The sequence below is a fragment of the Macrobrachium nipponense genome, chromosome 8 (assembly GCF_015104395.2).
Source record: "Macrobrachium nipponense isolate FS-2020 chromosome 8, ASM1510439v2, whole genome shotgun sequence".
Lineage (NCBI taxonomy): Eukaryota > Metazoa > Arthropoda > Malacostraca > Decapoda > Palaemonidae > Macrobrachium > Macrobrachium nipponense.
The window spans coordinates 32,465,249-32,486,066 of record NC_087203.1 but is presented as its reverse complement, the minus strand read 5'-3'; the positions used below and the strand labels follow the sequence as shown (position 1 = coordinate 32,486,066).

The following is a 20,818-nucleotide window of genomic DNA, read 5'->3' as shown; positions in this document are numbered from 1 at the left end:
AACATTTTGGACGCAACTTATTGGAGATGCAACTCCGTGTTTGCATCCCATTATTTAAAAGACGTGCGAGTTACGTATGATAAATGTTTTTCTTTAGGTCCGTTTGTGTCAGCACAGACGGTTCTGGGTAAAGGAGAAAGCACCAATCCTTAAATTGTGTTACGTAACCTCTTGTCGGATGTGTTCTCGTGTTTTCGGTGTATGGGAGTGTCAGTTTGTCGCACAAGCGGCCTTCACTTCGCTTCATTTGAAAATCGAGTGACATCTGACTATTAGAGGGGTACAAAAATTTTTTTATTTTTGTATGTATGAGTTTCGAGTTTGTGGTTGTTTGCTAAGAGTTTTGGGGATAACTCTAGGCAATCTTAGAACTAACACGGGTTTAGGATCGGGTGATCGGGATTGGTTGTGTGCTCCTTAAAATAAGTGCGTGTTGTCATATAAGCGGATGTGCTCCCATTGACAAACGCCAGTTAGGTCTGTCGAGTAAGTGGAAGAGACCACCCATCGACAGATCCACAAGAAAACTCTTGGCCACAGATCACTATCTCGCTAAGGGGGCTCTTGAGATGAAGCAGACTCCTGGGCAGTAGCCACGAAGTCTTCCATCTAAGAAGTAGGAACCTAAGGTTTATTTTATACCTACAACATATGTTGTTTACCTGTCTAGTCATTAGTTAGCTGTCTCTTGCCCTCCACCAAAGGGTGTCAATCAGCTATGTATATATCTGACAGGTAAGTTGAATGTATGAAAATGACATTGTTATGATACAAATAAAGTTTCATACATAACTTTACCTGGCAGATATATACAATTGAAGACCCACCCAGCCTCCCGCAGAGGACAGGTGGAAGAGAGAATCTGATTAGAAAACGGGAATAGTTCCTAGTCCTGCCACCCAGAGCAGGGCGGTAGATTCACCTGACCTACCTGTAGCGAGTGCCGCGAATTTGAAATTTCTGTCGGGAACGACGGAGTCTATAGCTATGTATATATCTGCCAGGTAAGTATGTATGAAACTTTATTGTATCATAACAATGTCATATTTCGTATCTCGAGGTACTACTGTATTACATACTCTATTGTAGATATCAAAGTAGGGCAATGATTAACTTCACAGTTAATGAGTCTGAAAGTTTCATTACTGTGTCCTCACAACATGCAGGCAGTCCCCGGTCATCAGCGGTCCAGGTTATCGGTGATCAGGTTTTATGGCAGTGAAATCAGCAATTTTCGGTGCCAAAATGTGCCGATTTCCAGTTATCAGCACTGATAATAAAGTACTGGTGCCAATACATACCTAACAGAGGCACCATTACCCGTTATCAGCATCCAAAATCCAGTTATCATCAGCAAAAATTGCCAATTTTCGGTTATTGGCGATTTTCACTTATCATCAAGCACTCGGAACATAACTCCTGCCGATAACTAGGGACTACCGTACTATTAAGAATTCTAGCACAGACAAACTAGAACTGTGCTGATGTAGTTTTGGACAAAAAAAAAAAATACAGGCAGTCTACAAACTCATTAGAAATCTGAACCAATGAGATGGTTTGCTCACATGCAGATAATGAAAGGTGATTTAGTGAAAAGTTGCATATTTCAAGTTTAGGGTAAACAAAAATCCTTATGTAAACTCAAACAATATACATACATACCGCTTTCAGTTTAAGTATCTGCAACCGAGGATACGCTGGACATTCTGAGTTCACCTCCTCCTCAAGTGATACTTCCTCCTGTCAATTAGTGAAAAAGCAGTTAAATTACTTATGTAGATTATATAAGGTACTTTACCCACAGATACCCAGTTAACTATTAAAAGAAAACATCACGTCTGGTCTATTTGCATGTATCACCCTATCTGTTCTAATACCATGGTCCCAGAGGATCTTTGCCAGATCGTTTTCTATCACTCCCTTAGGTTATTGCTTGTAGCTACCACTTATTACTGCAAGGTAGTTGATGTTTCTTGCACTGGTTCCAGTGGATGGATGTATGATATTTAGGGCTATAGCCCAGGCACTGGGGCCAAGAAGGCCATTCAGCGCCGTAATGAAGGTTAAATAAGTTGAATTATGGTAAATGAACTAATGAATTAGTGAAAGAAATTATTCTTAAAATTAGATGTGACTAATAAATAAATTAAAAATATGAATTTTAATGAATGGAGTAATATATATTAAAAATAGTTTAATGTCTTTAATACTCTGTATATGATATATAAAAAATTATCTAAATATTATTAAAAATTTCTACACACTTTAAAAAAGGAGACGAGAGCAGAAATGTCTGCTTCATCTCCCAAGATATTTGAGAGGGATTTACCCTGGAAGTATCTTTCCTTTTGGTTAAAATATCTGGGGCAAACCATCAGAATGTGGCTTCCACTGTTAGTATCTCGTCACAGTAAGCACACACCTGGTGGGCTTGCTTCCTTCTAAAATAAACTGATGGGTTAAATAAGTGTGCCCAATCCTTAACCTCGTTAAAATAATCTCTGCTCGTCTGTCAAGCTGGAATGACGAAGGCCCACGGCTGGTTATATTTTTTTTCCTAATTCCTTGCTATACTTACTGTTATTGGCAAGAAGAGGAGAAGTCCACCTTTCTTGCCATTTACTTATACATAAGACCTAATACAACCTTTTATGGTCTGTATGAGGAACTTTTCCTGAAGGTTTGTTTCTGGCAAAGCGTTTAAGCAGCTTTTGTTCCTTCCCTGTCTGCAAGTCTCGTTCCGTGAATCCCCACATGAGAAGGATCCAACAGAAAGAGACTGACTTATGCCAGGACAATATATAAAAAAAAAACAAAAAACAGAACTCCTGAAGTTTTGGATTAATGATGAAAGCTATAAATTTTTTTATAGCTTCTAAAGTTGCTTTTAGAATCCGAGTTTTACTATAGGGGGTTGGACAAAATTAGTGTCACTTTACTTTGAAGAACTAAAATCTAGTTGCTGAGACTGCGGCTATTAATTCGGCAGTAAATATGATGCAAGTCAGGTAATTTAGCTGTATATGCTGTTATCAACCAAAGATAAACAGCACACCCAAACACCCCACTATCTGACTTTGATCCATCTGTATAAATCTCCACATAATTGGCATGGGGTAAAGTTCGTTTGCTCTAAGAATTTTCCCCATAATCTCTCTTAAAGTACAATACTTCTTCTTAAATGATTTCTTGCATACTAATGCTTCAGGAATAAGCCATTTGAAGGATTTACAGGATGTTTTTACTTCCAGGGACTTTCTGGGATTTAAGATTGGGTTATCCCTAACCATCCTCATTCAGTCGAATTGGAATGGTTTAGAAGCTCCTTGTTACCAGAGAAATTCTGCGAGTCTGTTTCCCTTAAGTACTTGAAAGGAGGGATTTTTTGGGAGCACTTTTCATTCTAGCCAACGTATCGCAACCCTAGCTCTTGCCTTCTTAGATCAAGGGAAGATGAATCTGTTTCGACATATATGCTTTCAACAGGAGAAGTTCTAAAACCCGCCCCTGAGCATATTCTCAACCCCCCATGTTCTGTAACAAACATTCCAGTTCCTTTAGCTTGGTTTTACATGATGAGGAATAGATCTGACAGCCATAGTCTAAAAAAAACTTGGAGCGTACACAGTGAGTCATATAGCCTCAAAAGGGATTTTTTTTATCATCAACCCAACTAAAAACCAGAAACAACCTTTAAAATATTCTGAGATTTTTTTTCACATTAATCTTTAGGGCATTTTATGTGGCTGGCCCATGTTAATTTTTGTGGTCAATAAATCATCCCCCAAGAAATTTTACTTCACTTTTATAAGGAATCATAGAATCCTTTTTTAAACTAAGTGTGGGGAAAACAACTTCTTCACACGCCAGCATCTGGTAATCTTACTGCAACTGTTTTTGGAAGAGGAAAATTTTGTTTAAAAACCACTCTCATCAAGCCCACTTGGTAATTGCTTAATAGACCTTTGCAGATGTTTTACATAACTTGAACAATGAATCATATCCTGTGTTTAGTATAGCAAGGTCATTCAACAAAAGTGAGCATTTAACAGGGAGGGGCAAGATTTTTTTTCAACCACACTATTTATTGCCACTGAAAAGTGTGTTACACTTGAAACGCTTCCTGGGAACTCCTTCCTCCTGCACAAAAGGTTGGGGAGAAAGTTTCCCACCTTTTACCTTAAAAAATCTGTCCGTAAAAAGGAATATATAAATCTGATCATCCTTCCAACATATGCCCATCGTGTGCAATTTTTTCATGATGCCAATTCTCCAGGCGGAGTCATATGCTTTTTTTTGAGGTCAAAAAAAAAAATACTCCGATGGTCTGACCATTGTTTGGCAAATCCTTGCTGGATTTGGTTGGTCAGCCTCAGCAACGGATCAAGGGTGGAGTGGTTTTTCCTGAATCAAATTGGAATGGTGATATTAATCCTTTAGTTTCTAAGTGCCAAATCAGTCTAGTATTTATCATTTCCTCCATCAGCTTACACACACAGCCGAAATTTAGTCCCGGTTCATCCCTGCTCCCCTCTGTAGCCATTGCCATGTTTCATTGCTGGCCAGTTCTTTAGTTTGTCTCGTACTTGTTCAATGCATAGGGTTTGTTTGTGTTTTCCATTCTTCCGTTCTGTTCATCATTCTCCTGTCTCCATGCAATTTCTAGGTCTTCATCTACTTTTATCAGTCCTTCTTCACATGCACTCCTGAGCCTATCGTTTTCACTGGTTTTCAGACATTGCCCCAATGCTCTGCTCTCGATGTTGATGCAGTCCTTTATGCTTAGTAGTCCTCTCCCTCCTTCCTTTCGAGTTATGTATAGTCTGTCCGTATTTGCTCATGGGTGTAGTGTTTTGGTATTATCTGTTTCCTAGTTTTCTGGACTATGCTGCAGAGTTCAGCCTTTGTCCACTCCACTAATCCTGCGCTGTATCTGATTACTGATACTGCCCATGTGTTTATGACTTCATCATATTTCTGGTGTCAACCTGTGTCGCCCTATGAAAAATCCCTGTTATTCTTTTTTCCCAGTATAAATAGCTATATTAATATTTTTTTTACCAGAGAAAAAACAAAAAAGCTAACATAGTTATGCTGAGGTTACTACCCCCAGCGCGATCACACAAAGGGTGTCGGTATAGTATAGGGGCGTTGTGTTACCACAAACCACAGGGCTTCTGCCATTTAGAAGATTCCCGAATTTTCATCCCTCTCTTTTGGTGGGAGCCGTCACAACGGAAATCCCACTATTCGTCCCCGCTCGCCACTACTACTACTACTACCGAAGCGCCATCTTGCATTCCTGTTATAGAGCCGTGCGCTTCAAGACAGAAATTATTGCTGTGCATTTTTTCGATTGTGTTCGCAATTAAATAACCATTTATTGAGTGCCCAATCTTCTGCTGCTTCGAAGTGAGTACCCCCAATTTGGGTTTTTTTTGTGAACATATTTAAGTTATATTTAATTATGCTATCCAGTCCAGGCTCCTCGAAATATGAATTGGGGAACGCCGACAACTGGGCAGCCATTTGTGCGTCGGCATAGCAACAACAATTACGCACGGGCTATGTAAAAATTATATATATAGGCTTAGCTTTGCTTAGAAGATGATCAAAAGGTGTTATTTCTGTTAAAAAACAGATACTACTTACATTTCATAATAATAGGGCTTAGGTATTGATACAACAATGGTCTCGGTGCTGGGGAGCCATTTTCTCGATCTAGGCTAGTTTCTTATTGAGGTAACCATATTTGAACCTTGACGGATACATGGTTTCATTATCTCTAGTTAGCTTAAATTATTAAGCCTAGTAACTTTTAAATCTATTTTACTCGTATTGTAAGTTAGGTCTATAAATAACGTTACTAATACGATCAGGGAAATTGCCCATTTACGAATGGGAATTAAAGTGATAATGTTGGTTACGTAGAATTAGTAACTAGATATTTAAAGAGAATTTTCTATGCATTTTGTGATAATATTGTTGTATTAGATACCCAAAGTAATAGTATTGTGTGCATAGCCTACCTGGATAACCTCCTGACCGGGTTGGGACCACTTTCGATTCGCGACGAGCCACGGCCCCAGTCAGCGAAAGTTCTAGGCTATGTAGCTTCAAAAGGGAAAGTGGATCTTACTTTAGATCCAGGGGGGGTAGAGCCAAACAACATAAAAAACTATTGCTTGCAAACCTCTAAATCTCAGGGATTGAATAAAGATATTATTCGATAATATCTCTACCTATATTGATCTCTGGAGCCTCAGCGAACAGAGACTACTTCTAATCACTGTCATTGGAGGCAGGGTAGAATAGATAGTACTCGAAGTTCGGCATTGCCGGAATTCAGGACTGAAACAATTACTATCTTTGTTTGGCAATTAACAGTGGTACGCCACGTCTTTTCTCCGACATCTGCGAAGTTCGGTGTTTCGGCATAAACATGCCTCTGAAAAGGAATTTTCAGTCTATACTATTATACTTGAAACTTATTAGCCTTATTACATAGGTCGGTACGCCGAATTACTTCTTCGGCAACGAAGTACTTCGCCGACAACTTAATGAAGTGTATATGTATAAGCTTATTCCTTAGTAGTAAGCTACTAGTAATAAGTCGATAATGGAATACTTCGGCAACGAAGTATTTCCCCGACAACTAGATAAGCATAATATTAAATATAAGCTTTATTAGACTAGCCCAATCAATAATAAGTCGATACCGGAATACTTCGGCAACAAGGTATTTCCCCGACAAATCTAAATAAGAATACATTTTCTGGAAAAATTAAGGCATGTATGACAACGGAAATATTTCGGAAATGAAATATTTTCGCCGACAAACCCCATAAAACTTACGAGTTTACGACCTAGTTATTTATAAAATATTATTCAGTCGACCAGGAATAGTCGGACGACGAAATATCCTTCAACAAAATATAATCAGTAATAAACAAAATTACTAGTTTATAACAAATTATAAATAACTGATATCATTATTATGATTATGATGAAGTTTTCAGCAATGAAATACTTCGCCAATAGAAATAATATGCATAATTTTTCTAGGAAATGCCTGTCTGCATCCCTAAGAAGAAATATTTCGGCTACGAAATATTTCGTCAATAATTTAGCAACGAACCACCATAAGGAGAAAACTCACTGAAGTTTTTCATATTACAGGGGGTCCGTTGCCAGGCTGAGGGATGCCATGCGTCGTTGGGAAATCCTTACGGCCACGTAGTTTGCTGTTCACATGCGAACTGCGCAATTCCTATGGACAACTACGTGGTCTGGCACCCAGACGCTTGTACCGTCTGTTACAAGCTTGTGTCAATTTTGACTGACGAACAGGTAAGCAAATTTTGAATTTATCTTACATGTATTATCATCAGCTGACATGGGATTATATAAAGAATATTGGTAATTAAATCGTGATTATTCGAATCCGCCACTAAACGAAAGTTAAATTACAGGCGGACAAGGCGATCCTGCACGACGCAAGGGTGTCCCTTCGGAAATGGGTCGAGGGTTTCGGCAAAAATGTGCCGAAAGGTCAGCCTTATATCCTGGATGCTGGCCTATGTACCATGATATTTTCGGGCGCCACAATGACAACAGCGGTGCCCCAGGAAATTACCGAACCCCTCATAGAAGCCATTTGAGTGGAAACAACGACCGCCTTAGAGGAGCAGCAGGAATTGATGGACGATGTGGCGGCGATCGACATCAACGTCGAGCCGATGGTCACGGAGGACCAGGTAGGTGGGGGAGGTAAGTGGGGCGATTTCGTTCCCATCCTAGTCCTTCTCCTTCCCTTTCTCTACTCCATCCTTCAAGGGTTTTACGAACCACCCGTTAAAGAACAAGGAATAAACCGTCAGTTATTCCTAAAGTCGAGAAGACTTTAAAAAAGAAGAGCAAGTCTGTTCCGCCAGCGGCGAATGAGTCGTTTTCGGTGTCACAACCGTCGACATTCATCTGTCATTCAGCCTGCTGCCACAAATCCTTCCCCTACCGAAGGTACAGGGTCAGTCCCAGGGGCGGCGGAACAGTTCTTCGACCCTGAATCCTTCACTAACCAGCTGTTAGCTAGGATTAGTGGAGTAGTAGATCAGAGGATAGATGCACGCCTCGGATCAACACCGGACATCTCAAGCCAGGCTCTCTCATCATTGACGGAGAGAATCAAGCCATTGAGGAGATGCTCTCAGGCCTCTTTAGATCCGGAACACCAGCTCTATCAATGATGGTTCCAGATGCTTCAAAGCTTCCCCCTTCGATAAAGGAAAACCCTTGGAGGTTGGCCTTAAATGCTCCCTTCGTAGAAGGAAGATTGACTATAGAAGGGTGTGGACAAGACCATGAGGACTACGAGCTATTCCCAGCCGGTATGAAGTTTCTGTTCCCGGGCTTTGTCAGACTAGCACAACATGCGCTAGTCAGAATAGACAAAGTACCAAAGGAGACGGTGATCTTTCCCCAGAAAACAGGCCCAAGCAAGCTGCCTGGTCTGTTCTCTAACAGAACTAAATTGTGTTAATACAAAATGACACCGCATAAGGGAAGTATACGATGTTCGTTATCCCCGGATGGCCTTCCGTCACCATGTACAAACTAAGGTGGCAGAGTTGACATTGCAAGCCATCTACAAGGACAAACCAATTTCCGGCACTGATGGGAAGCAGAGCCTACATCTTTGCTTTCCCCACAGGAACGGACATTTGGATAAACGCTCCGGCAACGTTTACTGCTGGTAAATAGGAGCCGGATTGCGCTTCAGACTTGTTCTCCGAACGACATTGCCCAAACTCCACGACCATTTGATCAAGGGAGAGTTTGAGGCACGGACAAGGTTAGCCAGGACTATCAACTCCGTCACCTCGGCGGAGTTGTTAGCCACGACCTATGAGGACGAAACCAGTCTTTCAGGTCCTAAGAAAACTCGTTTTACAGACCTTTTCAATCAAGATCTAAAAGACTTCGCTGTTGCAAGAAGGGCATGTAGGAAACATGTTTTGGCTGGAGTCACGGTCAAACATGAACCTAACAAGCTTATTATCATCACCATTTGGGGAGAAACCTCTTCCCCAAAGAGGAGATAAATTCCATATTGCACGAAGCAGCTAGGGTTAACCAAAGTCTGAGAGTGAGGTGGGGTCTTCCTGTAAAGTGCCAATTTGATGTGTCCCCTCATCAACAAGCACCTAAAAAGAAGGCGAGAAGGTATACCCTTACCAGACGGCCCGTCCTCATGGATATATGCAGGCAGTGCCGTCCACCTCAAAGGTAACACCACCACAAAACAGTATGTATTGGTTCAGCCAACCTCGGAACCTCAACCTTCGAACTTCATCGCAAGTTGTGGCTTCCCAGCATATAAATCCTGCATATGAGACGAGAGGTGCCTTTCGCCCATATAGCAGACATGCTGGGAGTAGTCGAGCCAGAGGAGGCTCCAGACTGCGAGGCAGAGTCAGGGGTAGAGGATTCCGAGGAGGTAGAGGAACTAGACCAGCTTCCAACCAGTGAAATCTCCCAGGTAGGGGGGAGACTGTACTTGTTCAAGGGTCGATGGACCTTCAGTCCATGGGCCCACAGTATAATATCAAAAGGTCTAGGCTGGAAGTGGGAGAAGGGCCCTCCCCCTCCAGTCAACTTCTTCCAAAAACCAACAGAGGACCTCTTAGAATATACAAAGGATCTTCTTCAGAAACGTGCCATAAAGAGGGTGAAGAGCATAAGATTCCAAGCATGATGTTTTCAGTGTCCCAAAGAAGGACTCGAACAAAGACGAGTAATCCTGGACTTGTCTCGGCTGAATTCCTACATTCACTGCGACAAGTTATTCCATATGCTGACAATATCACAGGTACGGACCTTACTTCCCCGTGGGGCCGTCACCACCTCTATAGATCTTACAGACGCTTACTATCACGTTCCAATAGCCAGAAACTTCTCTCCATACCTAGGATTCAAGCTAGGCAAGAAAGCCTACTCATTCAAGGTAATGCCCTTTGGACTCAATATAGCACCCAGGGTATTCACGAAATTAGGGGAGACAGTAGTTCAGGAATTGAGGAAGAAAGGAATACTTTTTTTTAGTAGCCTACCTGGACGATTGGTTAATTTGGGTCGAACAACAAAGCAGATGTCGAAGGTCAACATCCAAAGTACTGAAATTTCTAAAGTTTCTAGGCTTCCAGTGAATATGGCAAAGTCCAGACTGACTCCACAATCCCAGTTCCAATGGTTAGGAATTCAGTGGGACTGAAGAACACAGGCTATCTCTACCGTCCAAAAAGGTCAAAGAGATAGTAAAAGCTACAAAACGCTTTCTCGGAAAACGACGGTCATCTCGAAGGGAACAGGAGAGAATCCTAGGCTCCCTTCAATTTGCATCAGTGACAGATGTTCTACTGAAAACCAGATTAAAAGATATCAATCAGGTTTGGAGATCAAGAGCAAATCTCAAATTCAGAGACAAAGTTTCAAGAATTCCAGATATTCTGAAAAAGAGATTTATTCCATGGACGAAACAACGGAACATATCCAAATCAGTTCCCACTACAATTTCCTCCCCATCTCTGATCATCCACACAGATGCATCCCTGAGCGTCAGGGGGGGATATTCACCCTCAAGAAAGTTCAAGGGACATGGTCACAAACATTCAGTCAATTCCACATAAAATGTATTTGGAAGCGATGGCAGTGTTCCTGACATTGAGAAAATTACAACTGTCCAAGAAGATCCACATTCAAATCGTATCGGACAGCTCTACAGTCGTCCATTGCATAAACAGAAGAGGTCCAAATCAAACAAAGTAAATCATGTAATGAATGAGCAATATTCCTATTAGCGGAAAAGAACCACTGGCATCTGTCAGCAACTCATCTGGCAGGAGTAAGGAATGTAATAGCAGACTCTTTGTCCAGAATGACCCCATTGGAATCGGAATGGTCACTGGACAACAATTCATTCAAATGGATTATGAATCAGATTCCAGACCTCTAGGTAGACCTCTTTGCCTCGGAGTCCAACCACAAACTAGCCTGCTATGTAGCTCCCAATATAGACAACAATGCCTTCGCGAACGATTGCAATTGTCTCTAGATTGGAACAAATGGGAAAGAATTTATCTCTTTCACCAGGTGAACCTCCTCTTGAAGGTACTGCACAAGCTACGATTATTCCAGAGGCCAGTTGGCACTAGTAGCACCCAATTGGCCGAAGAGCAATTGGTATCCACTTATCATGGAGATGAAACTCAAACCTCAGAAGATTCCATCCCGAAAGTTAACACAAACAGTACAAATGCAAAACTGTGTCAGCTTCCTCAAGAATTTCTGAATGCCCTAACTTTATGGACTTCATGAAGTTTGCGGCACAAAAGGAAGCGAATATAGATCCGTTAAACATTCTATTTGTAGAATCGGATAAGAGAGCATCTACAATTAGACCAGTATGACTCCGCCATTAAGAAACTAGCTATGTTTTTTAAATTATAGAATGTACAAGAGATGGATACTAATCTTACCATTTCTTCTTTAGATCATTACATGAGAAAGGCCTAGCTGCCAGTACTATTACCACAATTAAATCTGCCCTAAGAAAGATTTTTCAAATAGGTTTCAGCATTAACTTTAACACACATACTTCCTCATCTATCCCCAAAAGCAAGTGCACGTTTTGAGACCAGTCAACCGTCCTCAATCAATATCATGGTTCCTGAACGATGTCCTTAAACTGGCATCAGATTTAGACAATGATAATTGTTCTTATTCAGCACTATTAAGAAAAATGATATTGTCATGATACAATAAAGTTTTATACATACTTACCTGGCAGATATATACTTAGCTATAGACTCCGTCGTCCCCGACAGAAATTCGAATTTCGCGGCACACGCTACAGGTAGGTCAGGTGATCTACTGCCACTGCTGCTGGGTGGCAGAACTAGGAACCATCCCATTTTCTAAAACAGATTTGCTCTTCCACCTGTCTCCTGAGGGAGGCTGGGTGGGCCATTTAATAGTATATATCTGCCAGGTAAGTATGTATAAAAACTTGATTGTATCATGACAATATATTTTTATACATTCAACTTCCCTGGCAGATATATACTTAGCTGATTGGCACCTTTGGCGGAGGGTAAGAGACAGCTAATTACTGAATAGACAGGGAACAACATACGTTGTAGGTAACAAAAATATAAGAAACCTTGGTTCCTACCTGTGTCGGCAAAAGACTTCATGGCTACTGCCTAGGAGCTTACATCGCCTCAAGAGCCTCAGCGAGGTAGTGACCTCATGCTAAGAATTCTTGATGGTCTGTCGATGGGGTCTTATCCACTTACTCGACAGAACCAAAGGATCTTTGTCAATGGGGTCCTATCCACTTACATGACAAAACACCTTGCCATATGGCATCATTAAGGAGCATAACACGATCCCGATCACCTGATCCTAATACCGGGGTTAGTACTACGATTGAAAGGAGTTATCCCTCCAACATCCTTTCAAACGACCATAAACAACTCAAAACCAAACAATCTTTTAGTTTAAAAAAAAAAAAAACAATATTATTTAAGGATCAGTACCAGCCTCCCTGTCCAGCACGGTATCTGCTGTATACATAAGGTCCAAGAGAAAAACACTTTTCATAAGTCACTCTGACGTCTTTTAAGTAGTGGGATGCAAATACCGAGTTGCATCTCCAATAGTTGCTGCTAATATGTCTTTCATTGACTATTTCTATTAAAGGCTAGGGAAGTTGCAATTGCACGGACTTCGTGTGCTCTAACCCTAAGCAGCTTAAATGTTTCCTCTTGGCATTTCATGTGAGCCTCCCGTTATCACATTTCTACGAAGAATGCTAATGCGTTCTTCGACATTTTGCCTCTTCGGGTTCCTTACAGCGCACCATAGGCTCTGATTACAACCTTGAAGTTGACTCTTTCTCTTCAGATAAAAACTTCAGTGCTCTGACCGGAACCGAGAGACCGTTCTGTTTCTCTACCCACAAGGGGAGAGAGGCCCTTGAAATATTTCAAAACTTCTGGGCCAAGGCTTAGAAAGGATTCTCATTCTTGGCCGAAAACAAAGGTTTGGAAAGAGACAACAGCAGAATCTCCTCTAAAACCTCCCGAGAGTCTAATGCATGTATCTCACTGACCCTCTTTGGCCGTCGCGAGGGTCAAGAGGAAAAATGCACTTCCTCGAGAGGTCCCTAAAGGATGCCTTATCAGGTGGTTCGAAAGTATCTGAAGAGAGAAACTGGAGGACCACATCTAGGTTCCAACTTGGAGTGATAAAGGATTTAGACTTTGTAGTACCAAAGGATCTTATCAAATCATGGAGATCCTTATTGTCTTCTATTAAGGCCCCTGTTTCTAAATACAGCCGAGAGCATACTTCTATAACCTTTTATGGTAGAAACAGCCTAAACGTGATTCCTCTCTAAGGAAGATTAAGGAAATCAGCAATTTTCGGTCACAGAGGTATCGGAAGGAGGACAGCTTCTTCGAACCTACACCATCTACGGAAGACTTCCCACTTCGATTGATAGACCCGCAGAGTAGAGGACCTGCGGGCTCTGGCAATTGCGCTTGCAGCTTTTCGCGAAAAGCCTCTCGCTCTGACAAGTCTTTCGATAGTCGAAAGGCAGTCAGGGAAGAGAGCGTGGATGTTTTCCGTGATATCTCTCGAAGTGGGGGTTGTTTGAGCAGATCTGTCCTCATGGAAGAGATCTGGGGAAGTCCACCGTCCATTCCAGTACCTCTGTGAACCAATCTCGAGCGGGCCAATATGGGGCGATTAGAGTCAGTTTCGTCGCCTCCGAGGAACGGAACTTTCTTCAACACCTTCCCCCAAAATCTTGAACGGGGGAAAAGCGTAGGCATCTATGCCCGACCAGTCCATGAGAAAAGCAATCTATCGCTATTGCTCTTGGATCTTTCTACAAATGGAGCAAAAGTTTTCTATCCTTCTGGAGAGAAACGTGCGAACAGGTCTATCTGAGGCTTCCCCCAGAGAGACCAAGCTTTCGGCAGACTTCGGAGTGTAGGGTCCACTCTGTTGGAAGGACCTGGTTCTTCCTGCTGAGTCTGTCTGCTCTGACATTTTTTTGTCCCTTGTACAAACCTCGTCAGCAATACAGTGCCTCGTTCCTCTGCCCATATCAAGATGGTCTCGCTATCTTGTATAGTGTAAGCGAGTGAGTCCCCCCCTGTTTTCGGATGTAAGCCAGAGCCGTGGTATTGTCCAACCGAATTTACCTGACTACCACGCCTCTGACCTCCGACTCGAAGTATTTTCAAGGCTAGATGAACTGCCATAAAGTTCTTTTACATTATATGCCAGGACACCTGTTCTCCTGTCAGGTTCCTGACACTTCCTTCTTTCCTAGAGTTGCTCCCCATCCCGTTTCCGAGGCGTCGGAAAAAAACAAACACTAGGAGAGGGTTCCGAATCGCAAGGGATATGCCTTCGTTCTTCTGAAGCGGGGTTAACCACCACCTCAGGTCTAATTTTATTTCTTGAAGAATGGGAAAACTGATCCGAAAGATCCCCTTTCTTTCTGTCCCACATTCTTTGCAGGTAAAAATTGCAGAGGTCTCAGATTGAGCCTCCCTAGGGAAACTAACTGCTCCAGCGACGAAAGGGTGCCCAGAAAGAAAACTTAACCATTCCCTCGCTGAGCTTTGTTCTTTCCCTAAGAAGTTTGATATTTTCTCCAAGCCTCGAGCAATTCTGTCTTGCGATGGAAATGCTCGAAAACCCCGAGAATCCATCTGAATCCCCAGATAGACAATGTCTTGGCTGGGGACCATCTGAGACTTCTCGAGGTTCACGAGCAGTCCGAGTGAGCGAACGAGATTCAGTTCAACGTTGTTTTCTAAGTCCTCCAAACATTGTTGTTTTGACTTGGCCCATTCCCTTAGCCAGTCGTCCAGATAGAGGGATATGTTCACCCCTCCAGATGAAGCCACCGTGCTACGTCCTCATAAGGTTGGTGAACACTTGAGGAGCCGTAGACAGGCCGAAGCACATGGCCCTGAATTGAAAGACCCTTCCTGCATCATGAATCGTAGATATTTCCTCGATGACGGATGAAGAGGTGGGACGTGAAAAGTATGCGTCTTTGTAGATCCAAGGAGGCCATCCAAGCTCCTGGACGCAGAGCCGCTAGCACCGATTGGATGTTTCCATAGAGAACTTCTGTTTCTCTACGAATCGGTTCAGTGCGCTCACATCCAGGACAGCCAGGTCTCCACCCTCGCCAGGCTTTCGGAACTAGGAACAGTCGATTGTAAAAGCCCTGAGAAGTGTGATCCGGTACTAATTCTATGGCCTCCTTGTCCAACATTTGTTCTACTAATTGCAGAAGGATCTTCCTCTTGACAGGTGTCCGGCGTTACCTTCGCTGACAGTTCTCTCGGAATAGACTTCAAGGGAGGTCTGTCCCTGAAGGGGATGAGATATCCTCTCCTTACAAAAACTGAGAGGGACCAGTTGTCCGCCCCTCTCGACGTCCATTCTTCTGCAAAATTCAGTAGTCTGGCGCCTACTGGTGTTTGGAGGACTTGAGGTTCATTTGCTTTTCTTGGTAGGTCTAAAGCAGAAGCCCTACCTCTTCTTCTGCTCCTCTCTTCTTAAGGAGGATCTCGAAGATGAACTCCCTCGAAAGGGCGGCTTCGGGACCCGTTGTCTCCCCCTTCGTGCAGGAAGGCAGCTGTCTTCGGCCTTTTGGTTGATTGAACCAGAAGGTCCTGTGTCGCCTTCTCGGTAAGTGAGTGAGAAATATCTTTCACTAACTGAGAAGGAAAAGCTGGTTAGACAGAGGAGCGTACAGAAGGGACGACCTCTGTGCCGGAGAGACAGCTTTCAATCAAAGAAAAGAACTGAATACAGTTCTCTTCTTAAGTATTCCCGCCCCGAAAAGGGAGGCCACTTCTCACGATCCGTCTTGCACTGCTTTATCCATACAAGTCAAAATACTATTAAGGATATCGGGGGGGCTCAGTTGTTCATTGTCTTGTGTCCTCTTGGCCATCACCCCAAGGGACCAGTCCCAGAAAGTTGAAAACTTCCAAGACATGGAACAATCCCTTGAGGAGATGGTCCATTTCAGACATTCCCCAAGTTGTCTTGGCTGAAGAAAGAGAGCGTCTCCTTGACGCGTCCACCAGCGTTGAGAAATCTGCCTCTGCAGTCGCTGGGAGGGCGAGTCCCATTGCTTCGCCTGTCTCATACCAGATACCCCTCCTCCCAGAAAGTCTGGAGGGAGGGCAGTAAAGACAGTCTTTCCCGTCCTTCTTGGAGTTAAGCCAATTTCCAAAAGACTGCAAGCCTTCTTCACATGGAAATTGTCGGCCGCATCTTCAAGAAGGAGACGACTTTGCGGTTTTCGCGCTCGTGAACAGCGACCGAGGAGGAGGAGGAGCGGCAGGACTCAATGAATCTCCAAATTCTTGGAGTAAAAGCGCAGCCAACGCTTTGTAGTCTGATAGTCCGCCGCTTTTTGATCTTCGGTGTCAGAGACATCTTCTAATGCAAGTTCCACCGGAGAATCATTATTAGCCGAGGAGAACGTCTCTTCTCGCAAGGTGAAGGACTCTTCGCAGGATCAACTGCTTCCGACAAGGTCGACGGCCCGCCTGTGCGACATCTTGTGTCCCTGTCGGGAGAATGCCGATCCTGAGAAAAAACCCGATAATCATCTAAGCCCTCTTGACAAGAATGACGGCCGGCCTGTGCGACATTCTGCATTCTTCTCAGGAGACAGCTGTGCTTGCGGCAGATTTTCACCAGAAACGGACATATCGTGAACAGGACGACGGCTGCCTGTGCGACGTCTTTCGTCTCTGTCCAGAGAAAATCCGTTCCTGGTCCAAATCATAAAGAGACGCTTCCTGGTTGATTTCTCATATTGTTCTTTTGAAGAAAATCTTTCAATGCGCTTGGACGTATCTGTCCGTCTCGGACTGTGTCGTCTGTCCGAGCTGTCCACATATGGAACTTGGCGCTTGGCTGGTGTCATTCCAGTACAACACTTCTGCCTGTCCGTCTTGTCCGCTTCTGGCTCTGGCGCCCGGACGGAGTTGCCTGCACGACGTTTTTTTCCTATCCAGGCTGTCCCGCCTTGCCACGGCTGTCGCGGTAGGCAGGCATCGCTTGAACATAGTTGTCGCCATAGGACATATCTGCCTGTCCGGGTGTCCGCTTCTGGTGAATGGTGTCTGGTTGGCGCCGTCCGCGTTAGGACACAACCTTTTTCCCCCAAAAGTAAAAAAAACCGAGTAGTCCAATTAAATGGCGCCGAGCGCCTGGGTGGTTCTGTCCGACTCGGACACTCTTCGTCATTGTCCGTATGTTGCGTCTCAATTCTATGAGTTTTCATCCTTCTTTCTTTATTCCTCTCTGTACTCGTACGAGGAGTAGAGGAGATAAGTCTGGAGTCCGGAACGCCCTTCGGACGAGATCTCTTAACCGGAAGAAAATCGTCCTTTTTCCTCGGGAGGTCTTTTCTCAATACTCCTACTAAAGAAAGAGGAAATCTGCTCCTGCATTTTTACGTAGGATGTCGTCGCTGTTTCTTCCTTCTCTTTGTCATGAATAGGAGAATGCGCTCTGGAAGGTGTAGGAGATCGAGATATTGTCCTTTTGGCTCTTTTCCTCTCGTAGGGAGAATCGTCCGGAAAACGTTCCGGGCTCGAGTCCAACGTCGGAGCTTTCCAACTCCTCTTGATCGGACGCGACAATTCGTCGGAAGTCCATCCACTTCTTCGAGGTGACGAATCGGATGACGAAAAGCACTCTTTCAGGATGCCTTTCCAATGGCGATCCTTGGCAGTCTGGGACGCTACAGATTCTGCCGAGGGGGACGCCTGACCGTGGGGATTCTCCGTAACCTCCGTACGACTGTCGACATTCCTTCTCCTCTGGGCCTGGGAGCTTGGAAGAGGTCTAGGTCTGGGAGCGAGACAGAGCCGATCAGACGCACCCTCCACTACACTGGGGACACTTATGTCACTTTCCACATTCTTACCTTTTAAGAGCTTGCATTTCAAGCTCCATCCTTCTTAATGCGGTCTTCAGATTTTGCAATCTCCGTAGCAGAAACTTGCAACATCTGCTACGGGAGAGGTTGATACTGCATGTGAGGAAGCAATTACTTGGGGTTAGTTATACTAACTGGCTCGTGTTTAGAGCGTGATCTACTCATACTTTCTAGAGACAGCCTTTCTAACCCTATCTCTCTCTAGTTTCCTTAAGTAGGAATCTAGTTTCTTCCATCCTTCCTCATTCATATTCACACATTCATCACACGTGTTTATTCTCGTGCATTCATATCCCCTACACTTCTTGCATACCTTGTGAGGATCTAACGACACTTTCGGTAGCCTCCAAACCAAACAACCTCATTCATACATCTTCTAACTTCGCAGCTAGAATCAGACATTTTTGAGCAAAAATCCAAAGCCAAAATCCAAAAATCGTTCCACAAAAGCGTATGCCAAACCACAGATCCAAATACGTCACCAAAAAGACAGTCCAGAAGATCAACGGCGATGAAAAACGAAATCCAAGTCAGGAGGTAACAACAACGATGTTATGGCTACCTCGACAGAGCAAATCTGTTTTAGAAAATGGGATGGTTTCCTAGTTCTGCCACCCAGCAGCAGTGGCGGTAGATCACCTGACCTACCTGTAGCGTGTTCCGCGAAATTTGAATTTCTGTCGGGGACGACGGAGTCTATAGCTAAGTATATATCTGCCAGCGAGTGAATGTATAAAAACATTGTTTTTAGTAGCGCTAGCCTGGGCGGGCGCTAGAATATCTGAATTATCAGCACTTTCTAGAAATCCAGGGCATGTGGAATTCCTTCATTGGGAAAGTTTTAATTCACCAGATAGACAATTTTTAGCAAAAAATGAGGATCCACAAAATAGGTGGACTCCTTGGGAAATTATTCCTCTTCCAGAAGATGATCATTATGTCCGGTTCATACACTTAAAACCTTTATGACCAGAACATCTCAAATAACAATGGGCTCTCTTTTTATTAGAGAAAAAGGGGGCACGATAACTTTAAGAGGAATTAGGCAACAGATTCTTTATTTTATTAAACAAGCCAACCCAGATTCAGTTCCACATGTCCATGATATCCGGGCAGTTGCCACATCAACTAATTATTTTCAAAATATGAAGTTTGAAGACCTTAAAAAGTACACAGGTTGGAAGTCCCCAACAGTGTTTAAGCTCCACTATCTCAAAAATTTACAGGCCCTAAAATTTTCAGCAGTGGCAGCTGGTACTGTGGTGGTTCCTGAAGAACAAACTGACGGTTCTCCTTAGAAACCTTTGAATAGACTATTCCTTAACTATCTCCCTCTGCATGACCCTTCTACCTGCATGACTCGCTCACACTCCCCACCATACTTTGTTTTCTGGACCGGGCGAAACGTTTGTTGTCGATCCCGTTACCGAATTAGTATATAAGATTGCACAATATGTATATAATATATGCTATAAGTATTAGTGTATTGCTTTGATTGGTCTGTATGACACATAATTAGGACCAATAACTTCATATTATGTACAATTTTAAGTATTGTATAAGTATTACTATTATGGTTAAGAATATATTAAGAAATTATTTCTTACAGATATTAAGATATAATGTTAAGATTAAATAGTAAAACTATTTATAATTCTTTATTCTGTAATCATTAACCTGTTTTACTATAATTTTACACTAAAAACTTGTATAGCATTCTCTGGTATGTTTTCATAGGGCGACACAGGTCGACACCAGAAAAGGGATTTTGATGTAGGAAAAATCTATTTCTGGGGGGAGACCTGTGTCGCCCTATGAACCTTAGCCCTATTAACATTTCTTTCCACCCTGACTAATCCAAGTTTATAGATCTAATCAGGAATGCAAGATGGCGCTTCGGTAGTAGTAGTAGTGGCGAGCAGGGACGAGTCGTGGGATTCCGTTGTGACGGCTCCCACCAAAAGAGAGGGATTTTGAAGGGAATCTTCTAAATGGCAGAAGCCCTGTGGTTTGTGGTAACACAACGCCCCTATATATACCGACACCTTTGGGTGATCGCGCTGGGGGTAGTAACCTCAGCATAACTATGTTAGCTTTTTTCTCTGGTATATAATAGAGCTATTTATACTGGGAAAAATGAATAACAGGGATTTTTCATAGGGCAACACAGGTCTCCCCCCAGAAATAGATTTTTCCTACGTCAAAATCTCTTTTTTGGCATCAAGTTTTAACTTCAAGTAAATTAAAACATATTATTAATTATAGTTTGACAAGACCACTGAGGTGATCATGAGCTCTCACACGACTGGCCTGAAGCATTTGTTTTTATCTATATTTTTTATTACATTTTGTCGATTACAATTTTTCAAAAACTTTATTGTATAGTGGGTCAATTTCAAATGTTGAGGTTTATGACAAAATTTCACTGATCTATTTATTTCCAAAACTCAATGTTTACTGCTGATTATACTTTAGACATTCAATCAACAAATGGTTTATTATCATTACTTTACATTCTAAGTAGGGTTACATGGATTATTCATTAGATGCCCATGTGTTAGATATCAATGGCCTATTAGGAGACATGTCAGAAGTACTTGTGAATGTCTCTCTTTTTGGTGTGATGAACTCCATTAAACTCAATACATGCAATGAGCAAATAACAACTACTCTATCATTATTATTCAAAATGCATGAACATTCTTTTGAAACAAACCTAAAAGCCTTTTAATTAGCAAAGCAAGCTCCCAAGGAACCAAG

At 42.8% G+C, this 20,818-nt stretch overlaps 2 protein-coding genes across 3 annotated transcripts in view; one reads left to right on the top strand and one right to left on the bottom strand.

Moving 5' to 3' along the window:
• Positions 1-20,818, bottom strand: part of LOC135222649 (rho-associated protein kinase 1-like) — a 298,624-nt gene that overhangs the window by 201,358 nt on the left and 76,448 nt on the right. For both annotated transcript variants that reach the window (XM_064260790.1, XM_064260789.1), the window contains exon 2: positions 1,663-1,740. In XM_064260790.1, coding sequence (XP_064116860.1) covers positions 1,663-1,740 — 78 coding nt within the window. The remainder of the gene's footprint in view (positions 1-1,662; positions 1,741-20,818) is intronic.
• Positions 1-20,818, top strand: part of LOC135222647 (uncharacterized) — a 205,852-nt gene that overhangs the window by 170,336 nt on the left and 14,698 nt on the right. The window lies entirely within an intron of this gene.